This window comes from Argiope bruennichi, chromosome 9 (assembly GCF_947563725.1).
Source record: "Argiope bruennichi chromosome 9, qqArgBrue1.1, whole genome shotgun sequence".
NCBI classification, from domain to species: Eukaryota; Metazoa; Arthropoda; class Arachnida; order Araneae; family Araneidae; genus Argiope; species Argiope bruennichi.
Window position 1 is genome coordinate 20,069,714 of NC_079159.1, and position 27,799 is coordinate 20,097,512.

The 27,799-nt window shown below is 28.6% G+C and overlaps 1 protein-coding gene across 4 annotated transcripts in view; it reads left to right on the plus strand.

Annotated features, from left to right (window-relative positions):
- The window catches only part of LOC129983942 (cGMP-specific 3',5'-cyclic phosphodiesterase-like), a 562,482-nt gene that overhangs the window by 151,428 nt on the left and 383,255 nt on the right, over positions 1-27,799 (plus strand). For 2 of the 4 annotated variants that reach the window (XM_056093670.1, XM_056093671.1), the window contains exon 1: positions 22,757-22,846. The exons of the other annotated variants lie outside the window; for them this stretch is intronic. In XM_056093670.1, the coding sequence (XP_055949645.1) occupies positions 22,759-22,846 (88 nt within the window). In that variant the 5' untranslated portion in view covers positions 22,757-22,758. Of the gene's footprint in view, positions 1-22,756; positions 22,847-27,799 lie in introns of those variants that run through there. 4 annotated transcript variants of the gene reach the window in all.

A 27,799-nucleotide genomic window follows, 5' to 3' on the forward strand; every position in this document is an offset into this window, starting at 1 on the left:
TAGATAATATTTAACAATTTTCATAAATTCATACATTACTGTTTTTATCACAAGTAATATATACATCTGCCATTGCATTTTAGAACGCTCTTCTGAATCAAAAATAGGTTCTAATATCGTTTCATTGTAATATAAAATGTCGTTCTGCAAAATCTTCGATACTTCTGATATACTGCAGAAAACTATAGGGAGATGAATGATGGTGTAATCATCTACACAATAAATAACCAGAGAGAATAGTCTCTCCAAAACTTTCTCGTATACTCTCTAATAGAGGTGTTATCCCATATATATGTAATGATATTTTAAACTCTTAATTTAGCCCATAGTAATTTCATTCTCTTATTTCTTGATCTAATTCTACTTTCGGTTTAATTAATTCCTTTGTAAAAAATAATGCGCCATCAGTGCTACGTATGAAGAGAAAGTGATGCCTTCGGTGCCCTTGAAAGGGTGTCAAAGGTCACCATGTGTATTTAATTGGCGCGTGGCCGGAAATCCCATTTTATATAAGACTAGTGATCATTTGTTTGCCTTTTTTCTTACTTCTGCTTTTGTTCGCGCTGTTGTGGACGTGCCTTGTCCGCGTCTCTTCTTGTAAATAAATTGCTTTCATGAAATGGATATTAAAATTAATTTAAAAATATAACATGTCTCTTCAAAATCTTCGAAAATGCATTCTGCTTCAACCAAAATAATATATAATATGGAAATTATTCCCTGGCTTGTGGATAATAATGCCAGAAAATAATAGAATTTGTATTTTAGACGCGTTTTTCCTAAGCTATTTTAATTAAAATTTAACACAGAACTATAAATGTAGTCACAAAATACCATATCAAATTATATATATTTAAGTAATTGCGTCTTTGAGTTACCATGTTTACATGTTTTTGAAAGTACAGACCGACAGACAGTGGTCAATTTCTTATTGTATTTGGCTAAACATTTGAAAAATATCTATACTAGCTATGTTTATTCTGCTTGTCGAATTTTATCAGTTTAGCTTACTTCGTTTTATAGTTATCGTGATAAATTATGTTCGAACAGCCAGACAGATGCACTTCCTCTGTGGGTGCTTTGCTCAAAATTTAACAGAAATCTACAAATTTGGTATACCAAATTTCATCCATCTAGATCAAAGCGTTTTTAAGTTATCTTTATCACAGATAGATAGACAGAAGGGCATTTACTAAAAATGTGCATTTGGAACCCAGAGAAATCTAAAAAATCAAGATTTGTCAAAAACTTGAATTTGAATTTTTCGACTATTAAAATTTTCTCTATACTACATATATGAGAAAGTAAAAATAGACAATAGAGGGACTATACATAAAATTGCATATTGCAAATAAAGTGATAAAAACATAACTTTCAAAATACTATCATAAATTATGTTTATCCCACAATGATTTCAACATCAATTAATATATATCTAATTCAATTTAACCCGTTAACCGGTTGGAACGTAGAAAGTCGTCCTAACAAGCCTCTTATATAACGACTCAAACGTAGAATTTTTGATCATTACACTAAAATCGGTTATAATGTAGAAGATCGTTTTCTGAAAATTATCTAAGACCAACTCCGATGTAGAAAATCGTCATTGCTTTCCCTTTTTGCAGTAAAGGTCATTTTATGAAAATCCACAAGCTTGATAGGCGACGTTCAATGCGTTAATATTTTACTGTCTTATAAGAAACCGTGAAAACTACATTTATAGTTCATGAGAATATTTTTATTTTCAATCACTTTTGTGTCTTTTAACAAAATTTAAATTAAATCTCTTTGGGCACGAGGGTAGGGAAAAAAATATGTACTTTTCAAAATGTTGTATTATTAATTTTATTACTTTTTATTATTTTTCTAAATATTAAAAATAACTTCTTTTTTTTTTTACCAGAAAAGCTAAATATACTCATCCTCCGCTTAGGGTAACTTTCTGAATATATTAACCCTTTCTAGGGCCGTGGGAAGTATGCTTCCCACCAAATTTATCAATCTTTGTATGAATTTATGTAGGTTGGCATAAGTTCTGACAAATTTTTTTAGAAACTTAGATGCCTTAGTTCTTTATTTTACACAAAATGATGCGTCTTGATTTGATACTTAATTATTAATTAACAAATTAATTAATTAATTAATCAGATTAAATTTGTCTAATAAGCTAAATGAATCCCTTTTCTTATTCTAATTTTAAGCCTAAAAATATTTTAACCTAATATGACTAGAAAAAATGGTCCTTCAAAGGGTTAAATAACATTTAATTTCAAAATCAGAAGAATTAAAATTCTGAGAATAGTTTTTTCTCTGTAGTGTAGTATTTTTTTAATTCATTGTCTGTTAATAATTAAATAATAATATCTATAATAGATATAATTAAATATTAATATCTATATATATTAATTAAATATTAATAATCTGATGCTGAAAATATTGACAATGAGGCAATTTTATGTGTCCGCAAAGCATGTTTAAGAGAGAAAAAAATATCTTAATATGAAAATTCTTGCGCCAGGAAATCACAAACGAATTATTTTTTTTTCAAAGAAGTTTGCTTTGTAATTTTTAATAATATTTCAGAAAAAATTATTATATTTTCATTATTCTTGGTTGTCATTTAGTTTCAAAAAGCTTTTGAAACCATGTACTATTATTTTGAAATAATCTTTAAATTAGAATGTAAATATTTAATGAAAAATTAAATAGTACAGCTGAATTATTTATTCTTAATATGAAAAGTAAAATATTACAAATTTTGCCACAGGGCTTGAATCTGAAATATTTTTTTGGAATCGGCAATATACATAATAAAAATAATATATATTTTATTATATGACTTCAGGTATGATTTGTTTTGTTTACTTTTGCTTGAACTGCTACCGCTTCAGTCCTGAGGTACACATATGTGTACCCGCAATTTCTTCCATTTTTCTTATAAGCTAAAGTAAAATTTGAACGAAAAAATGCAGGCATTTCAACATTTATGAATGTAGCTTGCATTTTTTCATCATTAAATAGAACTACAGCTCAGTATTTTTTTCATATCCATCGCTATTAATTAGGGACTTAAGAAAATGGTGTTGAACAGAAAATGTAGCAAATGTAAGTACAATTTTTTAACATGTCATGTGGCACAGAATGTTTTTTTTTTGTCTTCGTTTTGATTTTGTTTCATTTACTTTTGCCTGAACTGCTTAATAACTATGCATTATTAAGCATTATTTTCAAAAGGAAACAATTTTAGTTAAAAATATACGACCAAATATAGTTTATTTAGCTTTTCATGTGGCACAGAATGTTTTTTAGGTTATCATCTTGATTTTATTTTGACTTATTTTATTTACTTTTGCTTGAATTAACTAATAATTATTTACTTTTGCAGCATTATTTGTAAAAGGAAAAAAAAAATAGCAAAAAACATACGACCAAATATAATAGTTTATTTAGCTTTTCCTGTGGCGAAGAATGTTTTTTTAAGTATTCGTTTTGATTTTGTTTCGATTTCTTTTGTTTACTTTTGCTTGAAATGCTTAATAATTGTTAATTTTTGCAGCATTATTTATAAAGGGAAACAATTTTAGCAAAAACTATACGATCAAATGTAGTAGTTTATTTAGCTGTACATGTGTCGCAGAATATTTTTTTAAAATATTCGTTTTGATTTTGTTTCGACTTGTTTTGCTTAAATTGCTTGAAATGTTTAATAATTGTTAACTTTTGCAGCATTATTTATAAAGGGAAATAATTTTAGCAAAAAATATACGATCAAAAGTTTATTTAGCTTTTCATGTGGCACAGGATGTGTTTTAAGTCTTCATTTTGATTTTGTGTCGACTTGTTTTGTTTACTTTTGTTTGAATTGATTACCAATTGTTTACTTTTGCTTGAATTGATTACCAATTGTTTACTTTTGAAGCATTTTTTGCAAAAGGAAACAATATTAGCAAAAAAATATACGACCAAATATTGTAGTTTATTTAGCTTTTCATTTGGCACAGAATGTTTTTTTAAGTCTTCTTTTTGATTATATATTATTTACTCATTCTAAATTTTGATATAAAACTGTGTTACTCGAATGTGCCTTGCTCTTGATGAAAATAACAATTTTCGTTTCAAGAAAGTTCAGATAATCGCAGCGGATGTTCCGGAAGCGGAAGTTGCCATCCGCTGACACGGAGATCTCACTGACGTGCTTAATTCTTGGGTTCCGCGTTGTCAGCACTTTCTGTGGAGACTAATTAATTCCAAACCAAAGGCACTTCTAGATGAAAAGGCCAGGCTTTCGCTTTAATTGGAAGACGGATTAATAGAATGTAATAATGTTCGACGTATTTCCTCGCTAACTGGGGAATTTCTGATGGAATAGATTAGAATATTTGTGCCTTTCTAAAATTTATTACAGTGATTTTTGATGTGAATTGATGGGTTGATGTTTATCTAAGTAAATCTCTATAGGAAGGTATAAAAAAAGGGTGCTTTCAACAAATATAAGCTATTTCGAAAAGCTGATAAATATTAATTTTAAGATATTTATATTCTGTAAATGCCAACTTAAAAATCAATTTAAAACTTTTTATTTTCAAGTTTCTATATTTATTAGCTAATTAAAATAAAATTTTTGCTGCGGATGAATATTATTTCTTCGCACTGTAGAATCATACTCGATTGTGTATATTTTAGATGACATTTAGTTTCCAATTTTAAATAAGAATTTATTTTTAATTGCTTATATGCTTTAAATACATTTTTTATGATTTCAAACCAAAAATTACTTTTTTAATAATTTTTAAAAGATATTTTTGAATAATTTAACATTTTAATTTAATTTTAATGACAATATTTGATCAGATATCTGGCTTATACTCGCAGTTTGGCATTTCGTTTCAGATTCATTTTTTAAAGCTTAGATTTTTTTATCTGTTTATATTTCGCTTTTTCGTCTTACTCTTTTTTTGTTATTTAATGTTCAGCTCTAAACTTATTTTTAATTTTTTACCTTTAAATTAAATTCTATTTTAAATCTCCAATTCAAAATATATTTAAACGCTAAAAAATACATTCTATTTAATTATTTATTTCAGTAATTAGTGGTAGGAGAACTCTCCATTTATAATATACGGAGAGAAAAGATAAATTTCGAATGAATTTGTAATGCTTTTTTTCTTACTTGAATTTTAGGTGAAATTTGTCATACATGTTTAATTTGGGCATAAAGTATTATAAGCGTTTTTCCTATTTTCCAAATTTAATATACATTTTACCAAAATCTATTACAAAAGAAATGCGCATTCTTTAATAATTTAACATTTTAATTAAATTTCAGCGACATTATTTATTTATATTGCAGAAATATACTCGCATTTTGCATTTTATTTCAAATTTATTCTTCAAGCTTAGTTTGAAAATATTCTTAACTATTAACATTTTGCATTTTAATGTTAAATTCTATTCGCTATTTAATGTTCAATTCTAAATTTAGTTTTAATTTATGGCATTTAAATTAAATTTCATTTGAAAATCTTCAATTGAAAATTTACTTAAATATTAAGAAATGCATGATTTCTAGTTGCTTACTTAGGAAAGTATGGGTGGGGGACATCCCCATATAAAATATACGGAGATAAAAGAACGATTTCGAATGAATTTGTAATGCATTATTTTCTTACATGATGTTTAGATGAAATTTTTGTTAAATTTTTAACTTAGGCTCAAAGTATTATAAATATTTTTTCTAATTCCTTAAATTAGTAAGCGTTTTGCCGAAGGCAATTACGCAAAAAATACACATTCTTTAATAATTTAACATTTTAATTAAAAATCAACACTTTTATATTCATTTTATATTACAGAATTATACTTGCATTTTGACTTATCGTTCCGAATTCACTTTTCAAGCTTAGATTAAGAATTTTTTAATTATTCGTATTTCCCTTTATATTTCTATAAAATGTTCAGCTCTAAATTTATTTTTAACAGTTGGTATTTATATTAAATTCCATTTTATCCTATTTTATTTCTTGAACTGAAAACATATTTAAACACTAAGAAATAAATTCTATCTAATTGCTTATTTCAGAAAGTAGGAATGGGGATCATCTTTATATTAAATTTACGAAACGTAAAGACCGATTACTTAAAGATTTATAATGCATTATTTTCTTACTGATTTTTTAAATGAAATTAATCGTAAAAATTTAGGCATGAAAAATTATAAATATTTTTCCTATTTCCCTAAATTAAAATGCGTTTTGCCAAAAACAATTAATGGAGAAATGCGCATACGCACATGAAATTATGCAAGAAATACACAAGAAAATAACTTTTTTTTTACAAAGCATTGCAAAGACGAAATCGAGTACAGGAGAGATTACATTAATGTTAATCAACTTAAAGCATCTTTATAAAATTATTTTAAACATAGTCGAATGAATTCAGACTTCTCTTTTTGTTGCTTAAATTTGTAAAATACATATCAGAATAATACAGTTGGAAAGTTTATAATTATTTCATCAGATGATTTTTTGGAAGTCAAAATTAAAAGTAAATTTTTTATACAGTCAGTTTTTTATACTGTTACATACTCAATTTTTTACATTTTCTAAAAGCTGATTTTAGACGGTTGAATTAAATAAAACAAATATTTATGGATTTAAAATATTAAAAAGAAATAAAGTAATCACCGTCATAAAAGTATGGGCGCACCACTGTCACATAATATTCATCATTGTGGAAGATTGAGATTAGGAATTTCGTTTTAGAAACATCTTTAATCCTTTTTGTATTCATTAATATTTAATTGAAACAAGTAAGTTGTACAAGGTTACTCAGGTTATACAAGAATCAGGTTAAATTTTCACTTTTTTCCAATACCAGAATAGATATCAAGTTACGATCAAGTAACTTAGAGCGAAGATTTTGGATTCGAAACTATATAAGATCCAACATATGTGCTGGTCTGGTGCAAGTTAAATTCTTTCAGTCTTTCTCTCGTTATTAAGGTGCAGAATTCTGATGACATTTTGCCGAATCGAGTATCTTTTTCGCCGTGTTTAAAAGTCAAGAAATATATCCTAAAATAACTCATTGCTTAACCAGTGACTTCAAATTGGGAGTTAAAACATTTGGGAAATGAAAATATTTAAAACTAATAGATTTGGGAAAATCAGTTTGTATTGAGTTTAAAAATGATGCGAAACATTTCTGTGAACGTAAACAAAATCCTTAATATGAAAAATTATTTGAAATGTGTTAAAAATTTACAAAAAATTAGGATGTATTTAAATCTTTTTTCTGATAATATGAAATCTGTAAATGAAGAGGATGAGAAGCGCTTTCACCCGGATTCATTTCTGCAATTGAAGGTCGATATCAAGGCTGGTGAATTTCTAATATGCTCGAAAATTAATGTTGGAATTTTATCAGAGAATATATTGATTATGCGCATTACATGAACATCCGTAGTTAAGGCATTTACTTTAACATAAAACATGAAGTTTGGGAAATTTTTCACGAATCCATTTCTTTTTTCAAAACGTTTTCTTTAATTTTTTAAAAACTTTAAATACTAAAAAAAAATCATTTTTATAAAGTTTTTTAAGTGTTTATTTAACATATTAATATTAAAATGCAAATGATTATTTGGTAAATGTTTTTAAATTAGGAGTGTTCAAAATTTTAATCTTTTTTTACAAAAATATTTTGGTGATGAAATATTTTTAGTGTTATGTTATTTTTCAACAGTCTTTGAAATATAAAAGCCACCATCTACTTGATGGGGAATAGAAATATTGTTCACTGCGTTTAGTATTGTGTTCTTCAACTTATATATATCATTATACTTATATATATTAAACTTAATTAGCAAAAATAGCTGAATAAACGGTCTAAAGCGGAACGTGCATATTTTTTTTCATATATTTAACTTATATAGCAAGTATAGCTGAATAAACGGTCTAAAGCGGGAACGTGCATATTTTTTTCATATATTCAACTTGTATAGTAAGTATAGCTAAATAAAGGTCTAAAGCGAGAACGTGCATATTTTTTCCCGCTAAATGTATACTATCATCTGACGTAACTAGCTGTAAAAAAGACAGAAAACCATGAGTGAGCCATCTATGTAAAGAATTTCATATGAAAATTTGAATAAGTCCTTTTCTTTTTATTGACATCTGATTAGATGACACTTCCGTTCCAGAAGTGTTCCTGTTTTCATGATTCAGTTAAGAATTCACAAAATATTTGAGGTGTTTGAGAATTATATGTAATTATATAAAATTAGGGCACCTTAAATTACTAACTTTGAAAAGCAATAATTAATAACGATTCAGGGTCTTCACAGTTAAGAAGTTATAAGACATTAAATATAAAATAAAAAAAAATATTTAAAAAAAATATTGGAAAAAATCAGTTTTGGAGTCGTTCCATTCTGCATTTATATTATTTTTCGATTCAATTTTATGTGTGCCTTTGCCTTCTATTTATGAGAAATTTTAATTTCAATAATTTCTTTCGATTTATAAAAGACAACACAGAAAAATAATTTGAAAACTCTGTGGATAAATTAGGCTTCAGTAACCGTCAAGTAAGGTTTTATCTTCAATATCTAAAGGCTGCATATTCTTTTATCAAAGGTGTACTGTCCATGTGAACTTCGAGCTAATACACGTTAAATTTGTCATTAAGGTCATACATCCTTATCGGAAGCGCGGAGGTTTGGAGAAAAGGATGTTGCTTGAGGTGCGGTCTTTGTCATCTGATAACAATTCAATATTATAAGGCCCATTCCAAAATGGTTCCTTATCACCATGATCTGGTTTACACATCATAAGCTTGGCGTAATATATACAAGTTCTGACGTTATGCTAATGAAACCTAGCCAATGAATTAAAATGACTCTTGCACCGTTTTAAAACTGGACGCTAGTATATTATGGGTAAATTAATAGAAAAATTTAGAACACTGAAAAGCGGTTAAATTATAAGCGCAATTTTAGTTAGTTACTTTTAAATACGACAAACTGGGACAAAAAATAGTAACAAATAAAAAGTACAATACGAGTGAGAAAAAAAATCAATCTATCGCTAATTTTTAAAACGAATTTCTTCCGCTCTCTAACTAAACTGTGACAGTTATCTAGATCAGACCCAGCATCTAGGCAGTTATAAGTTTTTTCCCACTATCTAGATGCCATACCAGTCAGCATAAGTCGGACTTGTATATTTTAATATTTTATAAATATTCCTTTAACACTTTAACTGCCGAGCCATCCATATTCGAGTAACATCAACTGTTCTCATTCATTGTATAATTTGATGCGCCGAGAATATGCCTATGTTTAATTCATATTTCTTTGTTTAAAAACATTGTGCACCATGTGAATCGCGTGTGATGCAGGCAAACTATCTGATTAGATACTCTCTTCTCTACGAGAACTAAGAGACATCAAAGAAGTAAGTATCTTATTAGATAACAATTCAAATCGCAGGCGTGAATCACTTAAGCGAAAGCATTAAAAGATATTTTTCATATACATTGAAGTCATATTTCGAGAAAAAAATGTATTGAATGTTGTGCAATTGTATATACATATGTTAATAACAAAATGATATGATCACTTTCAACTCTTTTATTATACACACCCACTTCAAAATGAAAAGTATCCTTTATCTGAATTAAAACTCGAGAATACTGAAAGATCGTTACGCAGCTTTTCCTCTTTCCTCAGAAATCATTAAAAGTCACTTTAAATGCAAACTTCCTTTTAGAATAAAAAGAAGAGAAGAAAAAAAGGAAGAGCATTAGCGAAATTTATCAAAAGTGAACCCTCAATCCCCGTACTTAACTTCATTGAAGTTGCCGTAAGAAGAGAAGAATGAGGTTAGGCTCTCTTGATAGAATGGCCGTGATCTACTTTCCGAATCTTTTCCACTAAACTGATGCACAGAGGAGATCTTAAATCTGCGATCGAAATCAGAACTTGGAGATAAAGAATTAACTACCTATAAAAGAATAGAGTTTTATCTCAACAATTATTATCTCAACTTGATGAAATTTGATATATGTGCTCTTCGAAACAGAAGGGAAATGAAGCCATTTTTTTTCAAAAGTCCATCCAAAAGTTAATTAAAATAAAAGATAATTAAAATTAAATCAAGTATTTGATGTTCTTCAACAAGATCTTACAAAACTATTATTTCACAAAAATTATTTTTACCTTTGGTTAAAATCCTAAAATCTAATTTTTCATTTATACCTTTATTGTTCTCAAACAATTTCCCCTTAATTTTAATAAATTTAAACGAGATTATTAGTTTACGTGTTTGTGTTTTTTTCTATTGAAAATTGCAATCATTATCACAATTTCATGAATTTGAACTTGATGGAATTAGATATACTTGATCTTCGAAACTGAAAGCAGACCAGGCTACTTTTTTTCAAAAGTCTACTGAAAATTTAATTAAAAGATAATAGATATTAAATCAACTTGATGAAAAAGTCAGTTCAAGCCATTTTTTTCAGAAGTCCATTTAAAAGTTAATTAAAATAAAATATAATTAAAATTAAATCAATTATTTGATGTTTATCAATCAGATCTTTCCAAAATATTACCTCACAAAAATCATTTTTACCTTTTATTAAAACCCTAAAAGTTGTTTTTTCAATTGTACCACTATCATTTTCAAACAATTTTCCCTTAATTTTCAAAATTAATTTTATTATATTTAAAGAAGATTGGTTGTTTGGATGTTTTTTTTTCTATTAAAAACTGCAGTTATTATCAGAACGATGAAGTCCAATATATATATGCTTTTCGAAACAAAATGCAGATTAGGCAATTTTTTTTCAACAGTCCATTTAAAATTTAATCAAAAAAAATTGATTAAAATTAAATTAAATATTTGATGTTTTTCTATCAGATCTTCCCAAAATATTATCTTACAAAAATTATTTTTACCTTTTATTAAAACCCTAAAATCTACTTTTTTTAATGATGCCATTTTCGTTTTGAAAATTTTTTCCCTTAATTAAAACAAAAAATTAATTTAATTTAATTTACAATTTGAAATAATCTTTTTATTGTCATGAAAGAATTAAAACTAATATGATCCTACCAACAAAATATTTAGTTGAGTACTTTTGTGAATTTTAAAATTAATATTAAACAATCGCTTTCATTTCAAATTAACTCCTAATTTGGATTTTCATATCAACTCTTATTTTATGCTATTACATTTTTAATAAATTTGTAGTTGATTGATTCCATTAAATTCCTATTTTTCAGTCTTGTGAATTTTTTTTATATATTTGAATTCTATATTAACCCCTTCGCATACAATGATGTGTCTGACACGATACATTGAATCGTTGAGCTTTTAGTTTCAAGTATTTAATCAAGCGAAGATAATTAAATATTTTAAAATGAGAAATTCTCTTAGAGGCGCTTAAATACCTCAAATCCTCCTTATAATATTAAAAAAATCGAAATAACAATAAATGTCCAAAATAGGATGTCATCTAATTGGGAAGTTAAATTCGTATGTCAAGAAGTTATTAGTTTAATAATTGGAACACCAATGTAATCTGATTAGATGGCTAATACTGAATAAAATTTTCGTTTTAATTGAGCATATTTCGTAAATACTTAAAATGGAAAAAGCATAAACTGTCATTAAGAAAGTCTATTTTTTAAATATACCAAAAAAATATGATAAATTTCAGTATGACGTATCCTTGATTTACTCATATGATTAGAGTAAATTATTCTCCAATGTAAAAGTGAAGGTAGTTGCAAAGAATGTTATTTTCTCTTTTTTACTTGGAAACTTTTCTTTTTACCTTGAAAAATCATCACAAGGGCATTTAAATAAAAAGGGTGTGTTCTTCTTTAACTGATAAGTAACGATTTTAGGAAAAAATCATTTAGAAATGTCGCAATAAAATAAAAAAAAAAATTCCTGCAAATGTTACTTGTAAGTAGCTTTTATTCTGTATGGAATTCTACTCTTGGAATATTCTTTGTATGGAATATTTATTTACGATTCTTTGTATTTTTCTGGGCTTTGCGATTTAGAACGAAACTAATCAACTAACAAATGTATTGATTGGGGTTTATTTATAAAAAGATGAGAGATGATATATGTAAGTATATACAGAAATTACAAACTGTTAACAAATAAAATCATGTCATAACAAGGAAAACATTAGTGAATTAGCATCGCGATGCATTTAAATGCTTGATTTAAAAACTCTAGTTAAGCATATTTAAACTTGTGGGGAGATTTTTGCCAAAAGTTATCAAATATTTGCAAGTACAGAATGAGGAAACCGTGATGTTTACATCAATATTTTTGTAAAATGGAAAATTATATAATGGAAGAATGATTTCTATTTCTGTAATGTTAGTTTAAAGTCTTAATGTGTGAGGATTTAGAATCTTCGTTTGCTCAACAAATCTATTAAGTTGCGGATAATAACTCAAATATCTAGTACCGATATCTATCCAAGGTTTGGGCAAATAATATCCACTTTTACTGTAGCAAGTACACGCGGATATTGATACTCGATTTTACCTGATATTTTTGTATCTGATACAGCCGGTTACTGGTTCTTTTCCCATTGGGATGTTACCTTCTTCTTGCGTACAACCTAGCCACCGCCACCACTGAACGAAGCGTATCGACTGAATCGGAATGGTACGGGTTACTCGGTGAGTACCTGTTCTAGCACTTGCACAGAAGTTGGCAGCTAATATATTAATACGAAGCTGATTCTAAATCGGGGTTTCACTTTTTCGGAAAAGAATTGATAACATGCTGGCGGCATTAATTTTGACAGTGATTTACGGTTGGACGAAAAGAAAAAAGAAAAGATTTGCTGATATAGTTAGTATAGAAGAAAGTGGGAATCCTACATAGATATGTGCACCATTATACGTGGTAAAGGTCAGCAATGGCTGAAAAAGAAATATATTCATTTAAAAAAACAACGTGCATATTCAAAGCGTCGCAGAGACAAGACGAGGAACCAGGTTATATTTACTTAATAACTTATATAAGATTGATACAATATCAACCTATTGTAAGCGAATGAAGTTGTGTAGATTACCAATTGGTGTTGGTCGATTTAAAAATACTGATATTAAACATCTGATACTCTTTGTCTATATGAGTTTTGTGTACCTGATACTCTTTGTCTGAATCAGTTTTGTGTACTGATACTCTTTGTCTGAATCAGTTTTGTGTACTGATACTCTTTGTCTGAATCAGTTTTGTGTACCTGATACTCTTTGTCTGAATCAGTTTTGTGTACCTGATACTCTTTGTCTGCATCAGTTTTGTGTACCTGATACTTTTGTGTATCTGATACGATGTATCAGGTTGATACAGTATTTGCTAACGCTACGATAAACTTAATTTCTATAATTTGGTAAATTATTTGCTATCTTCAGCCATGCAATCAATACTTCAATTAAGATGACTGATTTAACTGAAATACGTCTTTTCATACTGTCTTGGTGCCCAAATAATTCACGCATTTTTAGCGATCCCACCATAAAATATTAAATTAGCTAATATAATCAATATATCTATCATGTATATCGATCATATTGTATGTAGTTCGTTTATCTCTTCCACATTTGAATCTTCCACATCTTTTATCTCTTCCACATTGAAATTATAAATTATCAATGCTCCAAGCACTATTTCACTTCCTAATTTGAAATAAAATCCCTGTAGGATTAACTGAAAAACTAATTAAGTATCTCTTGAATACTTAGATATAACATCCGGTTAAAATGTAATTGGTAATAGGATTATATTTCATACTTTCTAGCTAGTTTTGCCAGGGGCTTCGTAACAAAAGAACATCCACTTTGGAAATATGATTTTATCTGTTTAACTATTTCATTTAGGGAAGTTGAAAAATGCCTCCATTTTTATGAAACAAAACGATTTCATTTCCTTTAACTTGGGACTAGAATATCTGTATCTGATTCTGAATATGATTACTAATATATAAGGCTGTTCATTGCCCCTGGAAGTTTTAAATTGATGATTCTCATTTGCTGAAACAAATATGAATTATAAGAATTTATTTTGCCTCTGGAAAGTAGCAGTAGGAATTTCTTTGTAAAAATCCCTTAAGGCTTATCTTCGATCGTTGAATTACATAATTATCCAACTTTAAAATTAGAATGTATGGAGTTGGGTTATGCATTTCAAGGTATTTAAAATAAATTCTCTCGTTGTAACATCAAAAATTGAAGCATTCAGATTCTTCAAATGTGAGTGGAAATTCGAGAGAGAATTTTTGACGAATATTACTGTTTCAGACGTTTTCGAGTCCCAAAACCCATTTTTTTGAAACATTTATATGAGTCACTCTGTCTATCAGAGTGACAGGGCCGGGATAGCCTGCTTGGTAGGGCGTTGGATTCGCATCCTTTAGGTTGCAAACTCCACCGGCCGAAGACTCTCCGTGTATGTGGTGTCTGGCGCACTCATAAATATATCATGGTGACAAAGTCATCCAAGTCGAGACAATACCACTGGAGGGGGGGGGGGGTACTGGCTCAGAGGTGATCATTCTCCGATTCAGGTCTAAATTACGATCTGTGGATGAGTGAATGAAATGCATGAATGAAGTTAGCCCTGTAAAAAGGATTGTAACGAGTGAGTAACTAAGTCGTATACTTGGCCCTAGTTGGCACTACTGGAAAAACAAGAGACGCACATTCGGCTTAAATCGCTGACAGATAACTGTCAGCGGGCTTGTAAAGTGCCATATGTCACAAATACACAACACACAGACAGAGTAACTCATCATAAGTTCAAAATTCTTTGAACTATATAAAGATGAAATCTAGATTTACACTAAACTTGCCAATTTCTGTCAAACTGCAATGGATAAATTTTTTTATCCATTATCAGGAAATCTATCAGCTTGAATACAAGGAAATACGAAAACTCTGAAACGTAAAGATCTGTATAAATAAAATAATGGTCCATTCTTAAAGTACATATCTGTGTTAAATGTTTAATCAAACCTGTCCATTTCCGTTAATTCTGTTCAAATAACCTACAAATCCGTACACTGACTATCTGTCTGTTTGTACACTCTCTTGTTTTTAAATGCAGTAATTCATATCTGTATGAAATTTTTACATATAGTTTAACACATAAAGTGTAATTATTATTAAATTTTAATTCTATTCTGTTCAAGAGCTAAGCGTGTATTGATTTTTATGCATATACGCGAAATAATCCGAAAGCTTAATATTTTGGTTAAATTTCATTTCAAATCGGGTTTTCGCAACTAATGTGGAAAATGCTTTCAAATATTTAATCAAATCTGTCAAATGATTGGTCGTCTGTTTTTTCTATATTTTTTATGCGTATAAACGCAGTAACTCAAAAATATAACAATTTCAGTAATTGTAATTTCGTATGTAATCTTGTTATTACAATTATAGTTATTTGTCGAATTTTGTTTCAACCAATCCAAAGAAACTTTACCAAAATACATACACATTTTTATTTAATATACTACGCAGCATAAAACGCTCATGTGCTGCACTCTGAATATAAATTATGTGATGTCAAAGCGTTCTTGGTCTTTTCTAATGCCTACAGTTTTATGTGGAGTTAATAAAGTTTTTATTCTTCTTAAGTTTTCCATCTGAATTCTTCACAAGTCTTTATAAATTTAAGTAATATAATTAATTACTCGTAGCTAACATACTTTTCCCTATACGAAACAGGAATATGTGCCAGGTTCCTTAATATCTCATTTGGGGGAAAAATCCTTATTATATAGCTAGGCTGAACTAGTAGTTGGTTCTGATGAGTTTAATGGATGTCATGTAAAAATTGTATGATATCAAATGAATTTGTTTTGATTGTAGAGAAGACGAGAGTCAATCAAATGTTTGTCAGATATGTTTACATTCTATAATATCAAATATTAGTAACGTATCAAAAATTAATATCGTTTCGTCATATAAAAAAAATCACCTATAGTGTTTCGGAATGATAATTATAAATGGAAAAAAAAATGTGTCGAATTCGATATAGTAGTATTTTTTACATCCTTTTTATTCATTTAAAAGCTTAGAGAGGCAGTGTAGCCTTTTAATTTTGCATAAATAATTAAGTACGTATTCTGAAAAGGAAAGTAAATCTTTATTGACAGAAAAGCGGTCTTACGACGAAAAACTTTGAAAGAATTAAAAAATTGCAAAAATTCTTTAGAAGATGCAAGATTTTACTTGTTTGCAATGGTTGCTAAACATTGATTTCGCACAAGCTGTACAATTGTACTGATCAGATTTTATGGTAGTTTTCCCATTTATCAATCAGATATATTTTAAATGTTACTTTTCCCCAGTAGTTATGAGATGCAAAATATTACATTCCAGAGGATTTTTCATTTGTTAAGCGAATTTTTATACGGGAGAACAACTTTTTAATAATTATTCTCGGCTCATATTCACAATATGAGTCACTGTGGGTAAGAATTGTCATCCATATATTGGTAATAAAAGCACATAAGAAGGGCAAAAACATTTGCGAATTATGGAATGTCAATAAATATGCTGCACATGAGTTCTTCTCTATATCATAATGTCATCTCACAAGAGATTTTCACTAGGTTAAGAGTGATCTCATTCCTTGAGGCCGGTGGAAAGGGAAGTGATCAACAAGTCTATTGAGACTTGTTAAGCCCCACAAATATTCATCGCACTAAAACGACTTGAATTTATGAAGAAGGCATATCCCATTAAACATGTATCCCGGGTGTTTGCTTCTTCAGTATAATACTGCTTATATTACATGAACGTTAGTGATATGTATCTTTCTAAACGTAAAGTAAATAACCCAACTTTATGAGGATTCATATGCATAGTAATGTCATGAAACACGGTCTACAAGTCTGTTGATATTAGTTAGATTCTAGAAACATTCACCACTTTAAAACGACTTCATAGACGAGAAGAAGACATATCCCATTGCTATCCCAGACATACCCCATCCACCAGAATTTTTTCTGCGCAAGTATAATACCGCTTATGACATATGAGTAGTGATATGTATCTTTTCAAAAGGTGAGCGAATAATCCAACTTTATGAGGATTCATATGTATTGTAAGTAAGCAACTGTTGTAGGCTGGTAAATAACAACTACATCGGCCTGCCTCTAAGATACATGGAAAGAGTGAATGGCTGGAACCCCCACGACAACATTGGCGGGAACTAAAGTTTAGGAGGTTAAGTTGACGGGTTAACGTTGAGGTATTTATGAGGATTCATATGACGGGTAAGCCTGCCTCTAAGTTGTTAAAGTCGTGTCTAAGGGTTAAAGTTGAGGTATTTATGAGGATTCATATGACGGGTAAGTCTGCCTCTGCCTGACGGGTAAGACTGCCTCTAAGATACATGGAAAAAAGTGAATGGCTGGAATCCCCACGACAACATTGGCGGAAACTAAAGTTGAGGAGGTTAAATTGACGGGTTAAAGTTGAGGTATTTATGAGGATTCATATGTATTGTAAGTAAGCAACTGTTGAAGGCTGGTAAATAACAACTACATCGGCCTGCCTCTAAGATACATGGAAAAGAGTGAATGGCTAGAACCCCCGCGACAACATTGGCTGGAACTAAAGTTGAGTTCTAAGAGGCATCACCGGCCACGGTACAAATCCTTCGAATAGAGGCAAGTCCCTTCATCGGTAAAAGATAACCACCCTACACCATTTTTATACCCACCAGGGCGGCGTACCAGAAGCTTCTTATCGCCATAGGTAGATGAAGTAAACCATTGCAAATTTCCAAGAGAATGTAAAGAACGCAATAATGTATAGATGCATTATATTAATGGCATTTGTTCAGTGCTAAAATTTCATGCATACTTAGTAGTACGCTATTGCCATAATGAAAATGAAGTAAAGACATCATAGTAGTTGCTAAAATAATTAGAGAGTAGGATTTTCAGCTATATAATTAATTATGAATGATGATCGAAAATTGACAAATGTGAGGTATTAGATGACCTTGTAACGCTGGCCGACGGGGGAAAACTCTAGTGTAAAGGATGGATTATCTTTAATGTACAAAAGATTAAACGATAATAAAATATGCACGAAGAATAGAGATCGACCTAATGGAAAATGGTATTCAGAATACTCATTGCCATGGAACGTTGAAACAGATACCTCAATCGCTGTTACAAGGAAAACAACCAACATTTAAGAAAGAAATTGCCGGATTTAACGGGTTAATAAACAGTGATAAAAGTATTTTTATTTATTATTGCTTAATTAATACTTCTCTAAATTGCATAAATGTGTAGAGACATATAAATTAATTTTAATTTGAACATTCTAAATATGTCTAGAGCATTTTTACATCGAAATGTAACTATTTGATTCTACCATGCGTGCAATGCTTTGACGACTTAACTCCCTTGTTCTGTAAGGGTTTCCTATATCTCTTCTCGTTTGTGGAGCAATATATCGGTAATGTTGTTTTTCTTGAATTACCACCTGCAAACTTTCTCATCACTCTGCCCATGCTTTTGTGGGATCTCCATGCATTTTGTAGGAGAAACCAAATTGTTCCGTTAGATTCCTCACATTAAGCCTCCTCTTCATCGCTCTAAGTCATGGAAACTATTTTTCTTTTATTCATTCAACACATAAAATAAACTTGGATGGTTGGTAGTACTATTTTTTTCATATTATCGTCAAAGGAGCTGTGCTAAATCCTGCTGGTGCTCCTTCAGCAATAAATGACGCTGTTACTGAAATTCATTTATGCCCTACTTTTTTACAAAATTGCTGTTTATGTTGCTAGTTGTTGCAATCCAATATTTTTCACTCCCTTATGCTTTTAAAAAATTTTCCTCGTAACTTTCACTCTCTCACTTATAAGCATCCCTAATTAAAGTCTGTAGATCAAGAGAATTACTTCAAAATTCCCATTAATTGCCCTTTATAAGTGTACTTTTAAACCTTTGACATTCTGATCATATGGCAGAATTTTATTTAAGTGTATATCTAAAAAAGAATTTATAAATTTAATAATAAACGAAGATTTACTGCTTTAGAAACAGCATTTAATAAACATTTACAATAAATTATTAATAATAACAGACAATATGGCCTGATCTGTTGGAGCTTTACAAACCTGTTGACTATTTGTTTGACTAGAGCTATCATCAGGACTTTCGCACAAATAAGAACCAGAAGGTAAGAATATGCACATCGGAGTGATAATTTTGAAATTTTTAATTAATTAAAAATTAAATGAGATTTTGGTATTTAACTTCCAAAAATTTCATTCCATAATAATGTTTTTATAATGTATTAAAATTCAAAAAAAATTAATGAAATTAACTTATTATCTTGCCTCTTTTTCTTGAATTATGACGATTTTTAAAATTATATAATTTTAAAATTATCAATACATTTTATTATTGCAATGAAACCATTTATTTTTTAAAAAAAATATTTAATTATCTGATTTTTTCATGTTTAAAAGCTAAGAAGGAAGACTGTTTGTTTTATCTGCTCAGATTATATAAGGAATAAGAAAGTAGTTACAATGCTGCAAAAGACAGCATGCAATTATAAATAGATTAATCGGAATTTTTCTTTTTCTAATGGCACTCTGTAATCCTTGAACGCGATAACTTTAGAAAGATTCATGCACTTAGTAAGGGAAAATTTTATAGATATAAGGGTATTAAATTAATATGATAATCAAAATTTGATTCTCAAAGCACTTCGTTGAAATTATTATTGGTGTCAATTTATGGATTAGTGAATTAATTCAAATTAAATGCAAACAATATTCCTGGTAAATTAGCTGGTTGCCAATGGCGGTTTGTATAATTTTAAAAGCGAGAATCAAATTAATGATTTTCTTTAAAGAAAATAAATTTTTATATGAATATGGTGTGTATATATATATATATATTAAGAAATATAGTTACATCGCCTCATTAAATCTAGAAATTGCTAATTTTTATGTGAACTATATATATTTTTTCATTCTCATGAAAATAATTTATTTGTTCTATTTATGACTATAAAACTATATAAACCATTAAATAATTCGATGAAGATTTCGTTTAAGCTTACCATTTTAGAAAAGATAAAGAAATTATATACCTAGAACTTTCTTGAGAGGGTATAATTACATCCACGTGCGCGATTTTGTTACTTTCCTTATAATTTGGAAGACGCGTGGTTTGAATAACACGAAGGTTAATTGCTTGATCTTTAGTGAATTTGCACACCCTTGCAGAAATGCACTTTATAACGGAATTCGACGATATATAATCTTTTCACTATCATCTTCAACAAGGTAAGGAACTACTTTGTATTCTTCGATATTTGTCTTGTCCCTGATAACTCTGTGGAGAAATATAATATGTGATTCAAAAATAATTTATTTGATTAAATTTGAGCAAAACTTTTTAAAAAATACATTAAAGTAATTAAAATATAATGAAAATAGGAATAATCTTCGGGCAGATGTTTAACGTTTCTGTTTCTACTCAAATTCCCCAAGTATATGGATCGATTTAGGCTTAACCTGACATTATCCACCATCAGGTATGATAAACTAAGAGTAAATATTTGGAAAATAATAATTTATCTTCAGTGTTTTCCACTTCATCTAAATGTTCATCATGAACCATTTGTTCATGTTAAACGAGTGAAGTTATGTTTAATGACTCTTTTTGAAACAATATGAAAACAGTCTTGTGATGAATCTCATGAATTTTCAGTAACATGCCGATGAAATGCCAGTTTTCGTATTCTTCGATAATTGGCTTGTTTCCTATAACTTTGAGGAAAATACAATTTAATGTGAAATAGATCATTTTATAATTCAAAAGAAATTAGTTTGATTTAATTTGATCGAAACGTTTTTTTTAGAAAGTACAGTAAAGTAATTTAAAGAATTTTAATATCATAATGGATATGATTTGGAAATATAGTCTTCGGACAGATGTTTAAAGTTTCTATTTCTCCACAAATTCCACAAGTTTATGGATTGGTTTAGGTTAACCCTGTCTTTGCCTACCATCATGTCTGGCCTCATGTAGAAAAGGAGTGAATATTTGGAAGAAAATAATTTTTCTATAGTATTGCCCTCTTCATCTAAATGTTCATCATGAACTCTTTGTTCATATTAAGCGAGTGAAGTTATGTTGATGACTTATTTCGAAGCAACATGAAGATCATCTAGAGATAAATATAATTGCAGTAAGATGCCGATGCGTTACCATTTTTTGTATTCTTCGATATTCGGCTTATTTCCGGTAACTTTGAAGGAAAATACGATTTAATGTAAAAAGTAATTATTATGCGATTCAAAAATAATTAGTTTGATTTAATTTTATTAAGTCTTTTTTAGAAATTTCAGTAAAATGATTTAAAGAATTTTAATGTCATATTGAGAATGTTTTGGGAATATAGTCTTCGGTCAGATATTTAAATGAACGGATTATTTCTAGGAATTGGATGGATTATTTCTATGAATGGATTTCAATGAAATCCATTCATAGAAAATTTGTCAGTCAGGCGTTTCGAAATAAGTTAACACGATATTTACAAAACGAAAAGATCTAAATGGTTAAAAATTGATGCATGGATTTGGCATTTAAAATATAGATGAATATCAAATTTGGTTACAAATCCGTCAATGGGTAATGACTGTCTGTCGGTCTGTATTTCCACAACCATGTAAACACGATAACTCAGAAAGTCAATTGCTTAAATATATGAAATTTAATATCGTTTTATGACTACAACTTTAGTTCTTTCCCGAATTTTGGTTTCAACCAGTTGAAAAAATGTCATTCAAACTACACATTTGGCTTTCTAGTATTTGTGTATTTACCGCATTCTAACGATTAATCGTCAAAGATAGCACTTTAATGTTATCTTATGCAACTATTATTCTCTAATAGCATGCTATTAATCAGTTAACTGTTTCGACCTCTTCGGAAAATGCATATCTAAGTTCTCATAAACATATATATATTATATAAATATAATAGATAATTAATTATAAATATAATAATTAAACAATTATTATATAAATATAATAATTGTCATTGAATAAACTCGTTATAACGCAAAATGTAGTATTTTTTTTTCATGACGAGTATAGTCGTCTAAAATAAATAACTAGTTAATAATACATGAATACATTTATTAGAGATGATGCTGGAAAGTTTCGGGGAGACTATTCAAGTTAGTTTAAAAAAGAAAAGCACTAATTTGAACAATACATTAAATCTTGTTCTTTCTTGCAATATTTATCTTTTGACTTTCTTAAAATATACAATACATCTTAGCAAAAAATATCCCAAAGCTCTTCAATAACTTCAAATACATCTAAATGAAATAATCAATACTTCTCCGACCAAATGTTACACAATAAAAGACCCGCTGTTAACATCATCTCACCCAACAGCCAAACGCACGCCATCTCAAAACAATCGAGCGCATTAAGACAAAAAAAGAAAGCAAGGGAAAAAAATTGACTAGGGCAATCTAATAATACCTCCCTTGAAAGCGGTCCGTTCTTGACATTATTTCCGAAGTGATTGACTGACGTCAGCAAGTGATACTCCAGAACTCTTGTTGAGGTAATGAGGCGGCAATTTCGTCCAAGAAGAAACTGACCATCTCAATTTGGCCCGAAATAACGAGCCACGCCGGACAAGTTTTTTTGGATGTGTACCGTGAAGATGAAGTGGTTGGATTTTCTGTATTGTGGGGATGAAGAAGTGGATGCGGAAGTTTCGTCGTTGGTGGGTGCCAGTAAGTAAAAATCATGTTTGGTGTATTTTAGGAAAAAGGTTGTGCGATAAATTGGATGATCGATTTTATGCCTTGGCCATCTGTTCTTGGGGCGCTGCAAAGCAAAACTATTTTAGAGTTTGTCATATTTTTTTAGCAAAATATGTTGAGAGAACTCCTGGGCGTCGTTTAACCTCACTGTTCGATTCAAAATATAAACAATTTTGGATTAGTGTTAGTTTTTTTTATATAAAAAAAGATTGCATTTAAGGGATATTTTCGGCCTACAGCTGTGTATAAAATGTTTTGGGGTTAGAAAAATTTATAGCATTTTTAAAAGAATCTCATTCGTTTGATCCAATTAATGGTATATCTTCATATTGGTATATCATTTAATGGTGATATAAAAATTTTTAAAATGAATTAATAAATTTGCAATCCAATTAGAAATGTCATAAATTTTAGATTGCATTAGAAATGTCATAAATTTTAGATTGCATTAGAAATTTCATAAATTTTAGATTGCATTAGAAATGTCATAAATTTTAGATTGCATTAGAAATGTCATAAATATTAGATTGCATTAGAAATGTCATAAATATTATATTGCATTAGAAATGTCATAAATTTTAGATTGCATTAGAAAGTCATAAATTTTACATTGCATTAGAAATGTCATAAATTTTAAATTCATATTTAAAGGACTTTGATTGCTATGCTGTTAAAGTCTTATTGCAAAATTTTAATTATGCATTTTATTGGAATATGACAAATAATTATGGGGATTTTAAATAAAATTTAAATTATGGAATTACTTGATAATGATAAATTTGTAAAAATTATTTTTTTTTAACTTTGGAGTTATAGATAGAACATTAAATTGGAAATTGAATTCAATTACTATGAAATTACTATTACTCAATAAACTTTAACTATTATAATTTATTATAACATTTAGATTTTAATAGTTATTATATAAGAAATTAAAATTTCTGTTTTACATCATCTTTTTCCAAATAAAAGAGGAATAAATAAAAGAGTATTAAATATATAAGAGACGGTATTTTTAAGGAAAAAATACATTGTTAAAATATGATTATGGTTTCAAAATAATTATTCAGAGAATTCTTCAAATAAATTTTAACGATGCTTTTTCTAAATAGAAGAATTTTTGAATTTTTGGTTGAATTTTGACGTTTTGATATGTAAATAATTGTATCTAAAATCAAGCCTACCTTCCGAATCTCAAATAATGATTTAAAAATTGTTTTGGACATTAACAAAAGTAGAATTTTTACTTTTTTCTTTTCTAAACAATAACTTATAATTAAGTTTTTTTTTTAAGTAGCATTCTTTCTTTAAATTGTATATTGTAAAGCTCGTTGCACACAGATTGCAGAGACTTATGAAATAACTTAATACAAGAATAAAGCTTAAAATAATAAGAGACGTTCGAATTTTTGATCTTCTGTTTTTGCAGAAAGAAAGAAATATTTATACAATTTTTTTTAATATCAGTAAACAATGTAAGCGTATGATAATGTTTTTAGTTAGCAGTCTTTCGGTAATATCTTTTCTATTTTCTTCAAGAAATAAAAATTAATAAATATTTATACAACTTTTAAATATCGGTTACCACTATAAAAGATAATAATACAATGTAAGTGAAAAAAATAAATGAAATATGTCAATCCGATTCATAATGTTTTAAAACTGCAAATATAAATAAGTTGTATCACAAGAAAATACATTAATCCTATGATTTTAAAACATAAGTTGCCTAAAAAGAAAAATGATATTAATATGTAGGGGCGGGGAAGAAATAGAAAAATACCTTTCGTCATTATTTTTCTTGTAAAGATAAACAGATTTCAAATAAAATATGACGTATATACTACTAAATTTCATATATTTTTTTATTATGCATGTGAAATAAAATGAAAGACTTTTCATTTCAAAAACTCCATTTCCCTTTTTGCAGTTTTAGAAGTAAAATGTAATTTATTTTCTCTGAATATTTATATATGAAGATATATAAATATTGGGAGTAGACTATATGTCAGATTTCTATCTCTCCTTTTATCATAATTTGGAAACAATTTATCTGCCTATATTATTGACTCTATGAACCAATTAGATTTTAAATTATTTGGATGAATAAGATTGACATTATCCACTAATAATCTATACTATAATCCATTAATTATCAGTTTATGTATATCCTGGGATACTATATATAATATGATATATTAGGTTGGTTGCCTTAAGTTTCAGTTAGTGGCAATTTTAGTTGATAAGCAATGCAATATATCAATACAGTCAGTTTATTATGTCTGTCTCTTATTCTAAAGTATTTAACAGTAATTAATATTTAGTGAAACCTCTACAAGGTCAATTTCCATTTCCAAATTAACTGCTATGAAACAGTTTTGTTTTTGAAGACAATATCTTAACGTTAAATTCCATTCTTTATTTCTTACGAAGTGAATTTTATGACTTATCTAATGAAAAAAAAAGATTAATTATTTATAGTTTCTCAAAAAAAAGATAATAATAGAGGTTATGTTTTCTTTGATCTTTTAGGTTTTTAGGAAGCAATTTTATTTTATTACTTTAATATATTTTAAATTTTAAGAGCGTGCGGGACGAGAAAGTGGTAAACTTGTAGAAAACTACTTATAACCTAATAATTGCTAATGATTATTATTATAATTTTACTATCCACATAATAACTTTTTTTTGATTTTGAAAAGAGCTTCATATTCTTAAATCATTTACCTACAACAATAATTTAATTACAAAATTAAAAAATAGAAATTGTGAAGTGAGCTAATCATTTTATTCAGTGCGTTTGGGGATAACGATTTCTTCTTGTTTAACGATATATTATGAAATATTATATCAAGATGTATTATTTGATTAATATATTGTTTTGACGCTATTCAGTTAATGGAGCAATAATCAAAAATAGAAAATGTTAATTAGAAATTTTGAAGAGAGCAAGTTATTTTATTCAGTGCACTCACATAGTATTTTGAGATAACTCTAATATTAATGGAGCAATAATCATAAATAGTATTTCATAATAGTATATATGCTTCCAGATTTTCCTAACATACATAAAAGAGAACGCTTCCTCTTCAACAAAGCTTACGTATAGAATAGGAACTGAATCGTCAGTCTCTGAACAGCTGTCGTTCTCAAACAACTACCTGCCATTAAATTACAACGCTATTGATAGGATTTCATGTGGAATAAGAAGTTTGTTAAAAAATAAACACAATATATAGAATCCAATTTTCAATTGGGCCTGCAGGAAAATCGTGTTTTATAGTATATTGTAAATGATTCATATAAACTGTTTGGAGAGACTCAAACTTATATAGAAGCTAATACCACATTTAAAAGAAGGTTGAGAAGGGGTCTTGTTCTCTAAGGGATCCTTCTCGCGAGTATAGTAATTTGATATGTATTATTCGATTTATTCCCTTGTGATAAATCTCAAAAACTTTAGTTTATGATATACAAGCAGCCAGTATCTCTTCTACAAATATTCGCGAAATATAAGTTTTTGAAACAGTTCTATAATAAATATGGCATTTATATGTGCATACACAATAATGATTGATAACAAGTCTTGTCGCTATTCTAAAGCGGAGATAAAGCCTCCATTTTCTGTTAGCTGTTAAGCATCGCTAAATAAAGAATTTTCAACTGTTATTGACTTGAGATATCGGCTCTTTCCATGTCATCTGGTTTATCTAGTATCTTATTTCATTGTTTCTACCTCACGTAACAATAATGATTGATAATAAGTTGTGTCGTTATTTTAAAGCGAAGATGCCTACATTTTCTGTTAGCTGTCAAGCATCGCTAAATAAAGAGTTTTCAACTGTTATTGACTTGTGATATCTGCTCTTTCCACGTCATCTAGTTTGTCTAGTATCTTATTTCATTGTTTATACCTCTCGTAAAAATAATGATTGATAACAAGTTGTGTCGTTATTCTAAAGCGAAGATGCCTACATTTTCTGTTAGCTGTTAAGCATCGCTAAATAAAGAGTTTTCAACTGTTATTGATTTGTGATATCGGCTCTTTCCATGTCATCTGGTTTGTCTAGTATCTTATTTCATTGTTTCTAGCTCTCGTTACAATAATGATTGATAACAAGTTGTGTCATTATTGTGAAGCGAAATGCCTACACTTACAGTTAGCTGTTAAGCATCGCCAAATAAAAAAAAATCAACAGTTATTGACTTGTTATTTCTACTTCTTTCCTTGTTATCTGGTTTACTGAGTGTTTTATTTCATTGTTTTCTACTTCCCGTAATAATTATAATTGTTAAGAATTTGAATCATTATTGTGAAGCGAGATGCCAATACGTACAGTTAGCTGTTGTTCAAATAAAATTTTCCACAATTATTGACTTGTTGTTTCTGCATCCTTCCGCGTCATCTAGTTTATCGATTGTCTTATACTTCATTGATTTTTACTTCTCGTAACAATTCAACTCTGTATTTTGAAAAATTATCCAGTGTATTAGGATTAACAGAACTTCAGTGTATGTACAAATAGCTGCTCATGCAGTTTATATCTCGTCTTGTTAATAATTATTTTTAAAAAAATTGCGACATTTGCACATGTAGGTAAGCATTTAAATGCTGATAAGTTTGGAATCCCCATCATTATTTCCTTCCTTTTCCTTTCTTTGCCTGTTGTTTAGATTTAAAATCCAGCTTCAGAGATGAGAATATTTTATATATACAAAATACAAATCGTTTAATTTTGATGCAAATTGATTTCTTATTTTCTGTATCTTTATTTTTTCATTTACGTCAAATGAAAAAATAAGAATTACAAAAAATAATTTCTTTTTACTTTCTTTTACATATTGATCAATTGCTTAAGCAAAATATATTACCTAATGCTTTATAGTGGAAGAAATGCTCAAGGCCGAAAATACTAACAGCAT